At 43.8% G+C, this 17,478-nt stretch overlaps 1 protein-coding gene across 6 annotated transcripts; it reads right to left on the bottom strand.

The window, feature by feature from the left end:
• Positions 1 to 890: 890 nt before the first annotated feature.
• YPEL5 (yippee like 5) lies at positions 891 to 13,207 on the bottom strand. Of its 6 annotated transcripts, none has more exons than XM_058800929.1 (7): positions 13,112 to 13,206; positions 9,889 to 10,022; positions 9,726 to 9,790; positions 9,400 to 9,553; positions 8,534 to 8,632; positions 4,645 to 4,817; positions 891 to 3,064 (listed from the first exon to the last, which is right to left on the bottom strand). In XM_058800929.1, exons 6-7 carry the CDS (start codon positions 4,783 to 4,785, stop codon positions 2,840 to 2,842), a joined length of 366 nt encoding a protein of 121 aa, XP_058656912.1. In that variant the 5' UTR covers positions 4,786 to 4,817; positions 8,534 to 8,632; positions 9,400 to 9,553; positions 9,726 to 9,790; positions 9,889 to 10,022; positions 13,112 to 13,206; the 3' UTR covers positions 891 to 2,839. The 6 variants fall into 6 exon arrangements, with proteins under 6 accessions (XP_058656912.1, XP_058656914.1, XP_058656913.1 ...); XM_058800931.1 differs by having other exon boundaries at positions 9,726 to 9,785; positions 13,112 to 13,147; XM_058800930.1 differs by lacking the exon at positions 13,112 to 13,206 and adding an exon at positions 12,200 to 12,385.
• Between the last annotated feature and the right edge of the window lie 4,271 nt (positions 13,208 to 17,478).

Raw genomic sequence — 17,478 nt, 5'->3', positions numbered from 1 at the left:
ACTGTACTACTAAAATTGCAGCTGATGCCAAATAGCAATGTCTCCTGTCTCTAGATGTGCTGTAACCAATGGCCTTGTTCCCCACAGATAAGTTATCTGTGTTCACACACCAAGTGTCTCAAGGAGGAGCTGCCAAAATATAGAAGGCTGAACTCTCCCAGAGCCATCAGAAGTGATACAGGAGGGAACAGCATGTAAGCAAAAACAGCAAGCCAAACTCTACTGTTTGAAAGCTGCATAGAACTTGCTTAGGTCTCATGGGATTTTGAAGAATTCAATTCACATGTGTTTTTCAAATCAAAGGCTTTGTGAAAAGTAATTTTTAGCATTTCACACCAACATTCTACTGAAACAGTCTTAATGTAAGTTAGAATAAGAGCCCCAGACTCCATCACACCAACAGAATAATCCTTTCATCTCAGTTCTTCAGCTTTAGGAGCTGACCAGCTGCGGGCAGGTTTCTGGCTAACATTTGAACACAAAGGAAAAAGTCACAGAAGTCCAGATATATAATACCAAATTCATTAATTCCCAAGCCATTTCAGAAGCCAAAACCTCAAGTGTCTTGCAGAAAGCAGATTTTTGCTTAGCTTGCTGTCTTTTCAAAGTCATGAAAAGACATTTGGCACCCAGAGTTCCATAAAATGAGCCATTTTTTGTTTTCTCTTTAACAGGAGTAAATTGAAGGCTTTCAAGTGTCCAAGTGGTATGCATGAAGCTCTACTTTGCTCATTCCAAAATCAACATAACTCTTTTACCACCTATACAGAAAGGGATGCTCATCAACAGCTTGTCACTGTGCTGCAGAAACTTAACACAAGGAATGAAAGATGGGTTATGTGATTTGGCTGACAGACTCCATGACAATAACTCTAAAAGCACAGCAAAGATCAGTTCAGGACAAAACATACTTTATTGTACTGTAATGTCAGAAGTACAAGAAAAGTACTGCAGAGAACCATGCTAATGGCGCTTCCAGGGCCTGTGAAGGACAGAAGTACAAGATAATGGGGTACTACTGTACTCAGTGCAAAAACTGATTCATTTGAGGCACAAGTACACTATTGTTTAAGCAGCTTGATTCAAGCACAGCTCTGGTATGTGATCTACTCTGTTTTCTTTCTATGTGACATTTCTAGAACAAAGCTACCTTGACATGAAAGAGGCAGTAGATTCAAGTCAGGGGTGTCCAACTTGCCACTTGGCAACCAAAAAAAAAATTAAGAAAAATACTCTGCATAGTCACCCTCCACATCTTAGTTTCAGATATGGAGCTGTGTCTAGAGAAGAAAAGTTACTCTGAAAGGTCATAACCCAGATCCATTTGACTGGGTGGGGTTCCCCTCGCTTCCTACGTCTGTGGGTAACTTAATTCACTTTGACCACAATTTATCCAATAAGAAAAAAAAACACAACCAACTCATATCTTGGGTAAGAAATCATACATATCTAACATTCAAATAAATTTCAGCCCTTGAGATCCTGACTTATGGCTTAAGACACAATGAAATAGTTTGGGCACCCTTGAGTTAAGTTAATGAACAGCATTTTTGCTAAAAAAGGCAAGCAAGATCACTGTTTTAAACAGAGCTGACCTCTACAAGAACAAAGCAGGAATCCAAGTCACTAGTTACTACTAGGCTGACATGTACTGCTGCCCAGAAAGATAAAAACATAACATCACAATGAAAATGTTCAACAAAGTTGAAAGATAAAGGTTTCAACACCAGAAGCAGCATTTGAAAACAAGCTGTTTAAGTTAATCTTTTCAAGAGATGCAGATTGCATAACTCTACGCATGAACAAACATGCTGGCAATCTTCTCCTTTTACACAGCAGCTGTGTTTAACATAGGAAGTTCTGGGTTTAAAGAAAGCTACTTGAAGAAGAATTAAGATTTGCAATTCCCTGTCTAACTTAATGAGATTAGTAGAGAAATGAAAAAAAAATGACTACTGAAACAGTAGTTTCTCAGTGGATCCCTATCATTAGAAACACAGCTGGATTTGTAAGCAATGCAAGACTAAACAGACAGCTATTACTTTATATTATTACTATGCTCATAAGTTACATCTGTTAAAGTTAAAAAAAGCCAAGCAGTTTCACCCTATTTCAAGGATAGTTTCCAATCAACACCAGTTTACATGGTGAATGGGACTTCACGAATAAACAAGGAATGGTGACATCTTTGGGTCAAGAATGACAAGAAATAATGGGCTCTGTGCTACCAATCAACCTCAACAAGAATATGGCACATGGGCCAGCCCAAGCTGTACCAACACTGAACCTTTAGCACTCAGCACAAATTCGGATCTCTTCACTTTAGCCAGCAAACCAGGTGAAAAGGCTGGGTAAAAAAACCCCCAAAAAACCAAAAATCTAACTAAAAACTTAAGCCAAAAGTTGGAATATACTTTTAAAAAAACATCTGTAGTTTTAAAATAACTTGATGCTGACATCAGTTCGTGCAAACTAAAAAAAAAAACCAACCCCTCACTGAATTTCTCTCCAACAAAAGAAAAATCCTGCAAATATTTTCCTTTAGCCCACTGTACCTTAAGATACAATCTCAAATCTAACAGATGTAAATGAAAGAGAGAAGAAGTTACAGCATCTGCACAACATTCTTTCTACAAACAGCTGCTGGAGGGAAAGTAAAATATAAAAGGAATAAAGAAAGTAAGGTTCCATCTGAAATATTCTCACAATCTTTCCCACTTTGTAGTCCATGAATCCGACTCTGATGCTAAGGTGACAGTGTATGTAAGCAGATTTTTTTGTTGATTTTATTACATTGGAGTTTCAATTGAAGAGAACCTGAGCAGAGACCAGGGCCTCTTCAGGAATTGTCGGATGGAACGTGCTCCTCGAAGCCCTCGCTCTCCCGCACCAAGGCCCGCTCCAGGATGACGCGGCCCTCCTTGTAGCGCTGGCTGTCCTCGGTGGCAAACTCATAGATCCAGCCCAGTTTGCTGTTGCAGTTCTTGCAGCTCACATCCCGCACCATGTGGCGGCCGGTGAGCATGACCCGATCCTGAACTTCGCTGTACTGCAGATTGACCACCTGGGGGAAACACACAGGCACAGGGAACAGCACAGAGGATCAGTCTGCCTAGGGGAAACCTGCTCAATGGCACATTACAAGGGACAGGGATGAGCCTGTGGCACCACACACAACTGAAAACTGCAGTGTAAAAATCTCCTTTGTGAGAGAGAGGGTAACACCTTAAAGATGTGCTTCACAGTGATGTAAAACCCCCACATTTTAACTGAGAGACACAGATTGCTATCACAAAATATGCACAAGGGCTGTGTTCAACTCTGGGTGAGAAACTCCCAGTGAGCAGCTTGTAAATTTGTATTAAACCACTTGTAATGTATGTAACTCATTTCTAGCAACTGATGTGATCACCAAGTCCCAGAATTCAGAAACAAAATATTAAAAAACGTACTTCTTAAAAAAATCTTACGGTGCCTTTGAAATAATTAACTAAGTAAAAGCCAGGGTCAGTGGCTGAGAATGTAGACATGAAACATGCACCTTTTTGTGTGCTCTATCAGCAGTTTAAATATACTTGCAACTTCTTTTGCAGCATCACCACAAAACTGGGATGTTTACTTCATTGAAAAGTTGATGTCAGAACTATACCCAAGCTGATTCTAAAAGATGGGACTGTACTACTTTCTCAGCTTTGCACCTGACTGGTTCAAATGTACAGCTTCTGACTGCAGAAATGCAAAACCTCAAACTGCTGTAATGAAACCCCACTATTTAACATAAAAAAAAAAATCTAAACTCCAGGATCCAGACTTTACTGGATGAGGAAGAAATCTCTCAGTACTGATAAGATTCAGGATACCAGAAGTCCCAGAGCAAAACACAGTTAAGACACTATTGATGTCTCTATCAACTCTGCCCATGGACAAATGGCTTATAAGAAAAAAACAAAACTAAAACAAAACAAAAAACAAAACTAAAACAAAACCAAGCATTATATTTTTAGGAACTTTGTGAGAAAGCAAAGGACAATCACCATTTTTTTCAATTAATCTAATGGAAAAGTCTTTATGCAAAGTTAACAACAATCCTACAATTCACTCAAAAATTTTGACATCTGTATTTTGATCTATTGAATCGAATCAATTAAAAACTCTTAAACTAAACCAGAGTATTACTGCCTGTAAAAAAGATTGTGATTGATTGTGGCAACTTAAGTTACCAGACGGTTATATTAAACGCATTTCAGAAATTAAACAAAATATTATCTAGACTTTTTTTTAACTGCATAAAAGTGAAAAAAAACCTCTGGAACCCTTTGACAGACACCAGATACTCTCAGAGTGAATTTGAGGTTCATATTACTGAAGTCTCTGAAGTTGAAACTCCATCAATTTTGGCCTGAGGCCTCTACATACACAGTCTTCTTTACAGTCTTTCAGCATTTCAGACAAAACTAATTTAGCTAAGTTTCTCATCAACAGTAAATGTCAAATTTGACTTCAAAGACAGAAAAAAAAAAAAAAAAGTTAAAATAGTAATTATGCAACACTTTAGCCAAGAAGTTTTTTCGATCTCATGACAGATTCATATCCCACAAACTCATTTTCAAAAGTAAAGAGCAGTTCCTCCAACTCCTTACCAACCTTGTTAAAAAGAAAGGCCCTCCCTGTGGCCCCTGTAAAGCGAGTGGAGATGAGCTCGGAGCGGTTGGTCAGGATTGTGTCGCAGTTTGCGCAGGAGAACAGGCGAGTGCCACCGATGTGATCCAAAAAAATTCTTCCCATTTTTACAACTTAGATAAGTTTCTACTCAAGACCTGAAAGCAAAAAGAAACATCATGTAAAAAAACCATTTCAGCAAAAAAATTGAAACTCCCAAACATCCAAAAAATTGCAACTCCAAACATTCCATATATATGGCAGAATATTCTTCAAACCAATTCTGCTAATGATTGCTCAAAGTCATTCCTCTGTTGGTGAATTGCTAAACTTACAGTCTGCCTTCACCCTGTCATCAAGACAAGTTACTTCCCAAAGTGACCATTTCACCAATAAGATTACTTAAATACAAACTAATTACATTAAATGAGAAAAACACAAACTGAAACCTTTAAAATACATTTCAGTGTTTTGCAGACCCCCTACTGGCCCTACAGTTCTTAAACTCAGAAGCTTCCACTTCTTTTAACACAATACTGAAATTCTATTTCAGTACATTCCCAACAACTCACTCATCTTAGTCAGCACTAAGAAATGAAGCACTGAGAATTACACTGAGTCACCAAGACAATTATAGCTTAATTTTCCCAAGTCACCCCCACTTTTTATAATACATATTTATTATGTCACTTCCCCATAGCTTTGCACAATTTATGACACACGATCACACAACACCACCACTCAGAATGCTGGTATAGCACCCTGGCTGCTGTATTTGACTTGACAATCGTTTGTTTCATAGACACACCAACATAGGAAGGATTTGGATGCTATTTCACATAATAAACAATCCACCCAGTCTTTACACCAGACAGTTTTATATACCAATGTTTAAAGTTGTCTAATCCAAATATAAAATACTGTGTAATTTATCCAAGGTATTTCAAAAGCCTCATCACTAAAATACCTCAGCAACTCCAATGAGGAAAAAAAACAGAGCTAAAAAACTTCATAGCAGACGACCTGCAGTGCCTGATAAATCAGCCTCTTCACTGCTTAGGAAAATTAAAGTGTCTCACCAACTTGACACGAACTAACATAAATTACTCAAAGTTAACTAGTGAGTAGGCACAGAATGCATAGCCGAAACCTTAAATCACGAAGGATGATGTAACTTGACAAAGGAATTGAATTATGATGTTATTTCCCTTTCAACTGCAGAAGTTTTATGACTAAACTTCTACAGTTAAACAAGTTAAATGTACTTCCATTTATGCTTCAGATGTGGAATCAGAAAAATGTATTGTCTCTGCTTTTGTCATGCAGAGCAATGCAAAGTAAATCTGACACACTGCAATATTAGAATTGTGTGGGCTTTACTGTTCAGAGCAGGAGACTGTGCCGTTCACAGAGAAGTCAATCAAATTCTGTGCTCATCGAATTGAATATTCTAAGTCAAACACCATTAAGAAGCACAAATACCTAATTTAAACTCATTTCAAGGTTTAGGGGATCAGTTTCTTAAAATCTACTCTTAACATGCACAAAGCAAATGGACTAAAACTTGCACCTGCACACACAGAACTTAACATACCATTTTTACATCTAAAAATCAGAAGCCACTGACATAATTATTTTTTTTCCAATTGCTTTATTTCACACTTTGTTTTCTTACAATGTCAGGCAACAAAAAGGGCTCCTAATATTGAACAGAGAGATTTTAGCTCAGGTTCCTTACCTTCAGATTTTTCAAATCACTATTAATCTTCTCTATCCCATCTGAAGGATATATAAAAATTATAAGCAATGTCATGACTCTTTCTTTTAAAGGTGATATAATACCCATTTCTCTTCTTCAAAGAATAAATAAAACAGGTCTGAGTGTTAGAGGTGTGACTCCACTCAAAATACAGAAAGCATTTTCATTTAGATTTCTCTAAGCTTTGTACCTTTCTAATATGCCTTTATCTTTTGCAGCAACCAAAGGCAAAAAAAAAAAAATAAATAAAACTTGAATAGGGACAAAATGAAGGAAAATCAACACACAATAAGTGTGAATAAACAAGTATCAGTAAAAGTCTCCAGCCAGAAGAAACCACAAATACAAGCAATTAAGGTGATTGTAACAGATATGCCCATAAGGCACTTGGCCTAGGTCCATGTGCCATCCTTCCTAACTCTGTTATATTTGTGCTGATTGTGTTGTGAATTCAAAACAATTAACTGATCATAAGTTACAGTAATGTGGAATCAGCATCCAAAGGGGTATTTTTCAGAGGAAACACAAGGCCCACCCTGTCAGTACTTTTAGAAGGTAATGTAGCATAAATCCAAACCCATCCCTATCTCACCAAGAGCAACACAAACACGGAGCCTGGTGTCCACAACAGATCCCTTACACAGACTGACCCTGCACAGCATGACATTTTGAAAAATGCACCTAAACACTTCAAATGCAAGTGCATCACCTGCCTAAAATCACAATTCATGCCAGTGTTCTCAGAAAAGCCATTAAAAATGGAAATTAAATACTTCAGAAGGGAGCACAAGTGCAATTCTAACAAGCAAGTTCAAAGTCACTGCAACATACAAATGTATTACTTCTGGATATGGCATGGACAGAAGTCTTGAGTCCCAAAGATGTCAAACATTAAAATAAATGTGTAAATAAATACATTCAAAGACATAAGGCTGAAAAATCTGCCTACTAATACAAGGCCTAAAATCCTCACTCACTTATGCCACCTTAAAGAGTTGAAAGTAACCTAAATTCACAGCAGAATCTAACAAACCAACTGATACCAGAATATATTTTTTCAGAATACAGTGCATAAGGAAATCTATATTCTTGAAATAATACACATTTTAAAAATTTAGAAAATTAAATTCTACAGTCAGCACTGTAACAGTCAAAACAATGTAGATTTTGTGTATGTTTTCTTAAGAAACTACTAAAACACTGTAAGGTTACCAGAGTGTCTAACTTTTTCAAAGTAACCTCTACACTTAACTACCACCTGGTAGACTTCAGTCAAAATATATAGCAGGCTACAGCTACCTCTGACCTCAGTTTTGATTGCTGAATTCAATGAATTTGTAAGGGTGCAGCTGAAGCACTATATAACTACTCACCTTACATTAGTCTTTCTGTTACTGCTCACAGTAGTAAAAAGTAGGAAAAAATTACAAAATTACTTCAAGTAATGCAGACTTAAAATGCCAAACTTTATAATGGATTTTCTAAAAAACCTAACATGGACATTTTGCTTTTTCCTCTCCTGTAAAATAGAGAAACTAATTTCAACTTGAAATCATTTCATGCTCTCCCCTTCCTTTTTCTTCCCCCAAGCTAAAAACAGAGCATTCACTTATAAGGCCAAATCAGAAGGTACTTGCTGTGGATAAAGACTCCTTTCTCCTTATGTAAGGATGCTGAATCCTGTAGGGTATACTTACTGCACACAGGAAAAAAACCAGAAGCACAACAGCACAAGGGGAAAGCAATTTTCCATAGCTCCCAGGCTCCTGCCCCTTACAAACACAAGTGGTGTGCACAAAGTCACCCAAGTTAATTTCTATAGTTTCACTACCAATGGGAAAGGTGCAGGCGTCTATTTATGTTCACACATGCATAAATGATCTGAAAAAGCCACTTACAGGCAGCTTTGATAGGCAGTGGGAGGGCTCTCTTAAATGAGGAGAAGCCAAAGAATTGTGAAACATAAAACCATTTCTAAAAGCTTAAGATCCTCTAAACAGGGGGAGGAAAATACAGTAAGTGCACTTGGCCATTCATCCACTATTTACACTTAAAAACACAGAAAATAACTTCCACTTGTCCAGAGAACCAGTCAGGTTCCCTAGTGCTACTTACAGCTCCAGAAAGTGACACTATCCCACCAATTCCATCATGCTACCAGCAGAATTTTCCAAAGTAGTGGACCGGGATCTTGATTATTCACAAAACCAAATGCTGAGGAAAGAACAGATTATTTTTTTTTTGGCCCATGATTTCACTTTTAAAATCAGCTAAGCATTCTTTACTGGGCATGTATCAGTGATGAAGTTCTAGAGCTCCTGCCTTCATGCAAATTACCAAACCCAAGTGATTATACTAAATGAATGGCTGCAATGTAAGAAAGGCAGACTTATTTACTTTCCTTAATGGGATATAAAGTATCTATTGTATGTCCAATCTCTCCAGTTCCAAGAGAGGGGCACTTCATGAACTGAGAGATGATGACACTTCCATTATTCAGCACCCAGACCACCTTCCTGAGAGGACCTTTAGGAGAGCAATCAATGACACGTCATATCACCTAGCAGGTCAGGCATGCTGAGTGTGCATGATTTTGACAGTACATTATTCTGACAGCATAAACCTTGATACCACTCCTCAATCTCTCTGTGAAAGACTTGCTCCCTGCATGATTCTCCCAGTGAGCGCATGGACACACAGGAAACACAGGCACTGTGGCTGAGTGCTGAAATGTGCATTCCCAGATGTGTAGCTCCCAAACTCCCCAAACACTTTCAGTGTTGATTTCAGCAACACTGAGCAACAGCCATATCAAAGGGCTGACATTCAACAGCTTAAATTTGACCACTATCTGCACAAACACCCAAAACCTGAAGCACCACTTGGTTGGTATTTGTAGTACCTCATCTGCCTATCTTCACCATCAATAAAGAATGAAAAAGTAACACAAATAATTATTTATTAACATCTTTAAAACTAACAGTCAGTGTTTTCTTGTCCTAGTATGCATCTCTTGAAGACACAGGACCGTCAATACTTGGGAGAGCCAGCAAGCACTTTCTCTATACACTGGACTGTGGATATTTCACAGGAAGAGCCTCAGAGTTGCTTCAGCACCATCTACTGCGTTCACATCTACAACAGAGAACAGCTGCTAGTTAAAGGACAAAAAACTGTGACCGCCTCTCTTTCAGCATTTAACCAACTAAAAACATTTTCCTTTGTGAGCAAATAGGCGTTCTCTACCTTCTGAGAAAGGTTTATGCATTCCCCTAAGCACACTGAAACATTCTCAAGATGTACTTACCCTGGAACCAGGCTGAAACTTCATCATGGCCTCTCAGGAACTGGGCTTCAGCTTCCTCTTCTCATCTCAGAGATGGACAAAAGAAGAAAGAGAATTCTTAGCACAACTGCACAAGACCAAACGTTAAAGAATCATAAAGGAAAAACTAAAACTTGCTCCGTACCTTCCCAGGTTCCCCTGCTCACAGGTGGGGGCACATCCAAAAACACACACGTGGTCAGTCTCTTGGGAGGTCGGAGATTCAATGTCCACCACCAACTTCTGCAACTGTCCGAGTAAACAAGGCCTGGCCTCTGCCTACATGCAGAATTGAAACCACCACATGTAGCCAAATGTGGAGAGAAAATGAACTGGACCAGCATACTGTGCTCTTTAGAACCATCCAGCTACTGTAGCAAGCTGTGAAGGGAACTGAACACAGTCCAAAGATAGAAGAGGCTTTGGCAAAGCCCAGATGCAGGGCGCAGCACCCACCAACAACAGGCTGCCTTGCAGGATGAAAACACCCTTGTGCAAGTTGCAGCAGTGTAATTTCATATTGCAGGGTGCAGTAGTGTAATTTCCTATTGCAAACTGCATTTTTTCTTAGGTAAGGCAAGCACTAGACACTGGCATTTAAATTTGTTTATGTCATATTGGTGCAGTGAAACACTAATCCAGGGTACTCTGTTTCACTTTTACGGAGAGCAGAGGCACACACAGATGGGCGCTTGTTTCTCATACAGCCCCCCTATCTCAGCATCTCCCACAGAGTAACTTAAACCCTCACAATACTCTTGCTAGATAACATATAAAAGTATTACTTTACAAATGCTATCAGACTCAGATTAATTTTCTTTCCCACCACTACACAGAGTCCAAAATCAGCAACTAGACCGGTCTCCCTGCTTCTTTTTCCCTTCATTTTCCTCCTCTCCCCTTCCTAATTACTCCACTCCGTTTTTAAGAAAGCTGTATTTCCTTATTTTGTAATAAATTTACTCTTACACTACTTAAGCAGTTGAGACAACTTTGGTCTATGAATCCATTCAGCAACTTTCAGAAAGCTAAACTACACATTCTGTTTTTATTAATTTTAGTGCTGAAATGATACAAAACTTCATCCAAAGATATCACTGATTTAATGAGTCATTAAAAATGAAATCCAATAAACAAACTTTTAAGAAATGGCGTGAAGAAAACCATCATCCAAACCAGCCACATCCAGCTGGCAGAAAGGGTGATAATACACTAAGTGCACATCACCAAGAGATTTTTATATTAACCAGAAAGGTCCTAAATGTAGGTGAAGGCTCCAAAATTAGAGATCACCTTGCTAACAAACATCCACGGTGTACAGTCATTTCAGCTACACATTTAACAAGTAATTTTTAACTAAAATCTTGCTTAAGGGAATTACGTATTTCAGTGAGAGCTGAGCAACCCAAGATTTCAACACAGGTCAAATGTTGGTAAACAAACATGAACCAATGACCTGACCTGGACAATGCCCCTTCAAGCTTGTGATGATTACCATGTTAAATACAGATATATAAAAATGTGTACAGCTCTCAGTGTGTGGCAAGTAACAAATACAGCTTGTTCTTGTCATCTTCTCTGTTGGGCTTTGAGGTGCAGTTTCATTTGTCCTCACACCCTTGGCAACCACACTTGAAACTCACTCGTCATTATTAAAACCTATATACAAACATTAAGCTCTGCATCTCTAATTCTGTAACTAAGGAAGTGAAAGTAGCAGATGACAGAAGCCTCCACACAATACTTTTGAAGACTACTTTAGAGAAACTGAGCAGCACTTAAAAACTGACAGTTTTGTTTGTCACACGCTCGACTTGAATTCAGCCATCCAGAAAGAGGCTCTGTATAAAAATATACATAGGATTTTATATATAGCAGTTACATATATATATTATACATATAGCTGTTACATACAGTCACGTGAGGGAATGTTTACAACTGGGGAGCAAGTTCCCCTCCTGTCAGTCATAAACATTAGTTAAGATAATGGTTAATCTAGAGCTATTAGTTGCTGACATCCAGTTGTTCTGTGATACCACTTTCGAAAGAGCCCTGCCCTGTTTCTCTCTCATAAAACCGTGTGTACTTGCTTTGTTATTCCCTCAATCTAACCCTAAACACGTGGTTTTTGTTTAAGGAAACCAAAGACAAATAATTTATTACATTCTACAGCGATATCAGTCCAAAACACGGCCTCCATTCTTAAATAAACACGCTGGATTAATCTAATCTACATCTGCTTGCGCAGGACAGCTGAGGGCTGTGCACAGAGTAACAAATGAAGCAGACAAACAACAGCCTTATTTTCGCTTTGACTTAGAACCTTCCCAAAAACAACGGCAGAACACTTCAGCTCCCTGGGAATCCATACTTCCACCGGGAAAGCCCCAACCCAACCCCCCACAATGCAAACAAGCACCGGGGCCGGCCCGGTGACAGCTCCCGGCGGGAGGCACCTGTGCGGGGGAACACGGGGCCGCTCCGCCGGCCAGCGCTCGGCAGCGAGCGGCACCTCCGCCCGCGGAGAGGGGGGATGCGTCAGGCGCCGCCGCCGCCCCCCGTGCCACAGGGCAGGGCGGTTCAACCCCCGCGGAACCTCCGCGGCCGGGCCCGGGGCGGCGCTGCGGGGGCGCCGGTGCCGATCCCGGCGCTGATCCCGATCCCGGTGCCGGTGCCGCGCACACACAAAGCCGCGCGCGCGCGGGGGCGGGCCCCGGCCCGGCCCGGCCCGCGCGCCGTCACGGGGGCGCGCGCAGCCAACCGGGGCCCGCCCGGCTCGTCCCGTCCTCCCCCCTCACCCCCCCCGCCGCCGCCGGGCGCTGCCGGGAGCGCAGGAGCCCTGACAACAAACAGCAGGAAACAGCTGACGGGGAGGCACCGCCGCCGCCTCCGCCGCACCGAGGGGCCGTGCCCGGGGCCCACCGCCGCCCCCATCCCCGAGCCGCCACCGCTCCCGCACCGGGCCCGGGCACGGCCCCGCGCCCACCTGCCCGGGGCTCCGCACAAGAACCGGCCCGAAAAGTTGCCCAGTGCCGGGCCGGGGGAGGAAGTTGTGTCGGCGGCGACAGGGAGGGGGTGCTCGGTGCCGGCCCCCGCCGGGAAGGCTGGGCGGCGCTGGGAGACGCTGACGGAGAAGGGGACGCAGTGGGGGAAGGCCGGTGCTTTGTGGCGGCGCCGGGTAACGCACCGGGTCAAGCAGGGCCGACCACTGCCCCTTTCCGCTCCCGTCGCCGGACCGGAGCGGCTCGCCCGGGGCTCTGCCGCGGCCCGACAGACACAGCGCCGCGGCGCGGCGGTCGCCACCTCCCTCCCCAGCCGCCCTGGCCTCCCCTGGTAGCGCGGGGCGAGCGCGGCCCCCGCCCGGTTACCTGGCTGCGGGGAGCGGCGGCGGCGGCTCCGTGCCCGGTGTCTCCCCCGCCCTCCACGGCCCCGGCGCTCCGGATCGGCCGCGCGGCTCCGCCCCGCCGTGGCCCCGCCCCGCCTGTCAATCAGCGCAGCGAGGCCCCGCCCTGATCCCACACCCTCGCTGCCGCCGAGGCCCCGCCCCGGCCGCCTCGCGCTCCGCCCCGCCCCGGGTCGCCTCACGGCCGCGCCCGACGGGGCACGCCGGGTCACGGAATGACAGAATTACAGAATGGCAGAATTACAGAGTCATAGAATTACGGAATCACAGAAGCATCGAATCATCAAGGCTGGAAGAAACCTTTAATGTCATCTAGTCTGATCATCCACCTAGCACGAGCACACTAACCCCTAAATAACTACACCACAGCACCCAGCACCATGTCCAGAAGCCTCTTGAACACCTTCAGGGACGGTGACCTCCCTGGACAACCTATTCCAATGCCTCACCACCCTAACAATGACATTTTTTTCTGTCTAATTTGAATCTCCGCTGTCTCAGTTTAAGGCTCTTACCTCTGGTCCTGTCACTGCAGACCGGTCAGAGAAGATGGGTCCCCACCTCCCTACAGCACCCTCTCAGGTAACTGTGCAGAGCCGTGGGCTCTTCTCCACGCTGAACAACCCCAACTCCCTCAGCCATTGCTCACAAGATGTGTTTTCTAGACCCTTCACGAGCCTTGTTGCCCTATGCTGGCCACACTCCAGCACCTCAATGTCCCTTCTAAAGCGAGAGGCTCAGAGCTGAGCACGGTGCTGCCAGCAGTGCTGGGGGCAGTGCCAGGGCAGTGCTCAGTGCTGCAGCCCAGCTGGGGGGGGATGGAGGCAGGGCCAGAGCTGGAGATGGAGCCAGGCCTGGAGCCGGGGCCAGAGCCAAAGCTGGAGCCTTATATCAGCCCTCAGCCCTTCCCCACCTGCCAAGCTCCATTTCCCAGGCACCTGTCAGCTGCTGCCTTGGGCCTGGTGCCTTCCACTCCCCCTCTACCAGCCTTCCAGACCCCCTTGCTTCCCTCACAGCCTGGCAGAAATTCCTACTTCTAGGGGAGCTGAATGCCAGAGCCACCCAGCACCTCCCTGCACCCCTAGAGCACATTGCCATGGGCCTGGCTGGGAGGAAGGGGACTCCTGTCTCCAGGCACCCTCAGGGATTCTCAGGGATTTGGCCTATCCTGCCTGCGAGCTTCACCACACTATGGGGCCCTGTGAGGGCTGGAGGTGTAGAAAGGCATAGAGATGGCTTTTGGTGACATCCCCCCCTCAGTGAAGCTGTGACTCATGCTGCTTGCACTTTCAGGCCATTCACATTGAAATCTTTGTGGGATACTTTAAACACTGCCCCTTGGAGATGAAACATCAGAGGAGAATGAGGTGAAGTGTGGCCCTTCTTAGCATTTGTTTGCAAGAGCTATCAGTTCCCTGCCAGTTTTAAGCGCTTACAGACTGCCTCCTTGGCAAATAGTGGTCTTGGACAAAATACAATGAAAAAAAGTCCTTCTGAGTTGTTGGTTATGAAAAAGAGATGCAAAAAGGTGTTTTCCTACTATGGGGCAAGCCATGCCATTTTAAGGATGTCTGTTCTGGATATTTTCAATCCTGGGTCTATCCATGTGGCATCACCAGAGGAGCTGCAGTAATGGCAGGAAGGAATGAGTCAGCAAGATTCTTTTGTCATTTCACACAGAGCAGAGGGGCATCTCTCTGTGAATACACAGCACACAAAACCTCCTTACACACCCAGCTGTTCTTCAGCCTGTGTCTTTCACATGGATTCTTTTATAAAAAGAAATGATGAGGTAGAAGTGAGCACAACAGCCTGTGTGAGGGTAGACAGTCAGTGACAGGTCAACATCGGTGTGCTAAGAGCTGCTGTTTGCTTTGGACAGACCTCCAGAAAATCAGATCTCTTCAGTATGGCCAGCTCTGGCCTGATGCTGAGCAGAGCTGAGCATTGACATTTCTCACTGGCCCCTCACGAGCCTCTCTTTAGGTCCTGGAAGGGGGGTGAAGGGTGTTAGAGCAGTCCATCAGACAGCAATCACCACTTACTTAAAGGCACAGGGACAGCACAAGTACTGAGAATATTAGAAGGAAGCCATAAAGCCGTGCCTGGGGTCCCATTTAGCACCGACAAATGGAGGAAATAACTGATCCAGCGTGCCCCCGTTGTTAACAGGCTGACCTGATCTGCTGCTGGTCCTCACTGGGTAACCATGAGCTGTGTCCCTGGTGAATCTGCTGCATCTCATCACAGGAGCTATAAAAGGTCCATGTCTTACTCATCTCTGCAGAGCTGCTGTGGAGATCACTGCAAACAAAACCAAAACAGAGCATAAAGAGTCAAAGCAGTGGTGCTTTAGTCAGCTCTGGTGACTGGGTCTTATCTGGGGCCCTGTGAGCTCGCTGCTCAGCTCTGCTGCTGAGGCACCCACACATCCCAGGGCAAGCTGGTTCTTCCTGCCTCATTTTCCCTCTGTTCAAGGGGCAGAGTGATGCTCCCTGCCTTGCTGGCAGCTTGCAGGTTTGCTTAAGTACCCTTCTCCAGTCTGGGTTGTATATCTAAATATTGCAATCATCACAATAATATTACCATGAAAACAAAGCAAAGCCCAAACCTATGAATAGAATTAAATTCTCAGCAATAAGAAGGGTAGCTGTACCAATCAGAGAGAAACCAAATTGACCATGAGACAAGCAGAGAATGGATTAGCCTGTGCTTGACAGATGGTGCCAGGGACTGATGTTTTTATTTCCTTTGCAGAGGAGCTTAGAGCAAGGGGGGGTAGGGGAGGGTGAGGTAGGGCACGTTTAATAGAACAAAGCAGCAGGCTGTAGCAGCTCTGCTGAAAAACGCTAAAAATACCAAAAGCAATTTCCAATTAGCTTGTAAGGGACATGCTACGTGTCAGCTACAGGGTGAAAAACAGGATCAGCAGTATTGTACCACATGGCACTTTTAATTTTCAAAGCAGCCTGAAAACATTAATTAATTCTCCTCTGACATAGGGAAATGCAGTGCAGTCAGCAGTTTGCTTCTTTACTTCTTATGCCAGGTTTTGGGAAGACCCTGGGCCTTTTCCACAGCTGATTCATATCACAATAGCTGAAATTACTCTGGAGGAGCCAGTCTTCTCTTGCAGCACTGCTGAGCAAAAAAGGCTATGTTAGATCTGGAACTTCATGAACCAGAGAAAGAGGAGATGCCCGCACCCAACAGCCTTAGTAAGATCCACCTTTAATATTTGCCCTATCTAAAGCCATTTCTCAGTGCTGTGAGCAACTCTGTAGGAAGCATTTCAGAGATAACTGGCTAACTGAGGAACTAATCACAATCTCAGGACTGTGTAGTGAAACTCAACCACCAACATATTAATCTAATTAAAACCTGTGGCAAAACTTCAGTGGAATTCAGCAGGACCTGAGTACATCCCACTGAATGAGTGGGGACTGCTTGTGCACATCTTCTCCCTTTAAAAGCTCAGTAGTTTTTGGTCCTGCTCCTTCTCCAGAGCCACTAATAATCTTTTGGTACCCTTGTGGATTCCTGTGTGGCAAAGTTAAGCCTACCAAACCAGGCATGCCCGAGGTGGGACAAAGATGCAGTGGGATTTTCCATTGCTGTTCCTTCTGTGCCCAGGATTTCTGTCAGCAGAGGAGGCAGCTGAAATACAGAGCCAGGCTTCCAGGCTGTGATCTCTCTGGGAGACAGCGTGACTCCTCACTGCCCCCTCTGTGCCTTCTCAGCTTTGCCTCGCATCAAAGGCTGGGTTCATCCCACGAGCTGCTCTTGTTATTTGGCAGTGGCTACTGATAGCCTGTGTTTTTCAGAGGAGATGGTACAGCCTGCAGCTTCATTCTCATAAGGTAAGCCTACTGACACACACAAAAAACTAATTGACTTTCATTTGATACCACAAGCAGACACTTACTCCTTTTGGCTCACCTAAAAGCTGACACAGGAACAAGTCCTACTTACAGATACTTTTTCAGATGGTTGTATTTTTTGCCAGGGCAAATTATTTCTACAGTTAATCTCAACATCAAAAGATGAAGGTCAGTGATGAAGCAGTCCCTCCAAACCCTCTTCATAATGACAGCTGGTCTCATTACCCTGTCACCATACCTAGTAGCCGTTGGCCAGATTTTAAAAGGTGTTTAAATGTAAAATCCCAAAAGACCTATAGAAGCCATATCAGAAAAAGTACTTAATGCCTGAAGAGGGACTTTGAATGTCCATGCCATTATTAAGATATCAGGAACAGAGCCAGTAAGCAGGCCTGGTGCCAGGGAATGCAGAACGGCGTCCTGCAGAAAGCAGGAGCCATGGCTGTGCACA

This window comes from Ammospiza caudacuta, chromosome 3 (genome assembly GCF_027887145.1).
Source record: "Ammospiza caudacuta isolate bAmmCau1 chromosome 3, bAmmCau1.pri, whole genome shotgun sequence".
NCBI lineage: Eukaryota > Metazoa > Chordata > Aves > Passeriformes > Passerellidae > Ammospiza > Ammospiza caudacuta.
The sequence above is the reverse complement of the archived record's forward strand: the minus strand, read 5'-3'. Positions and strand labels throughout refer to the sequence as shown.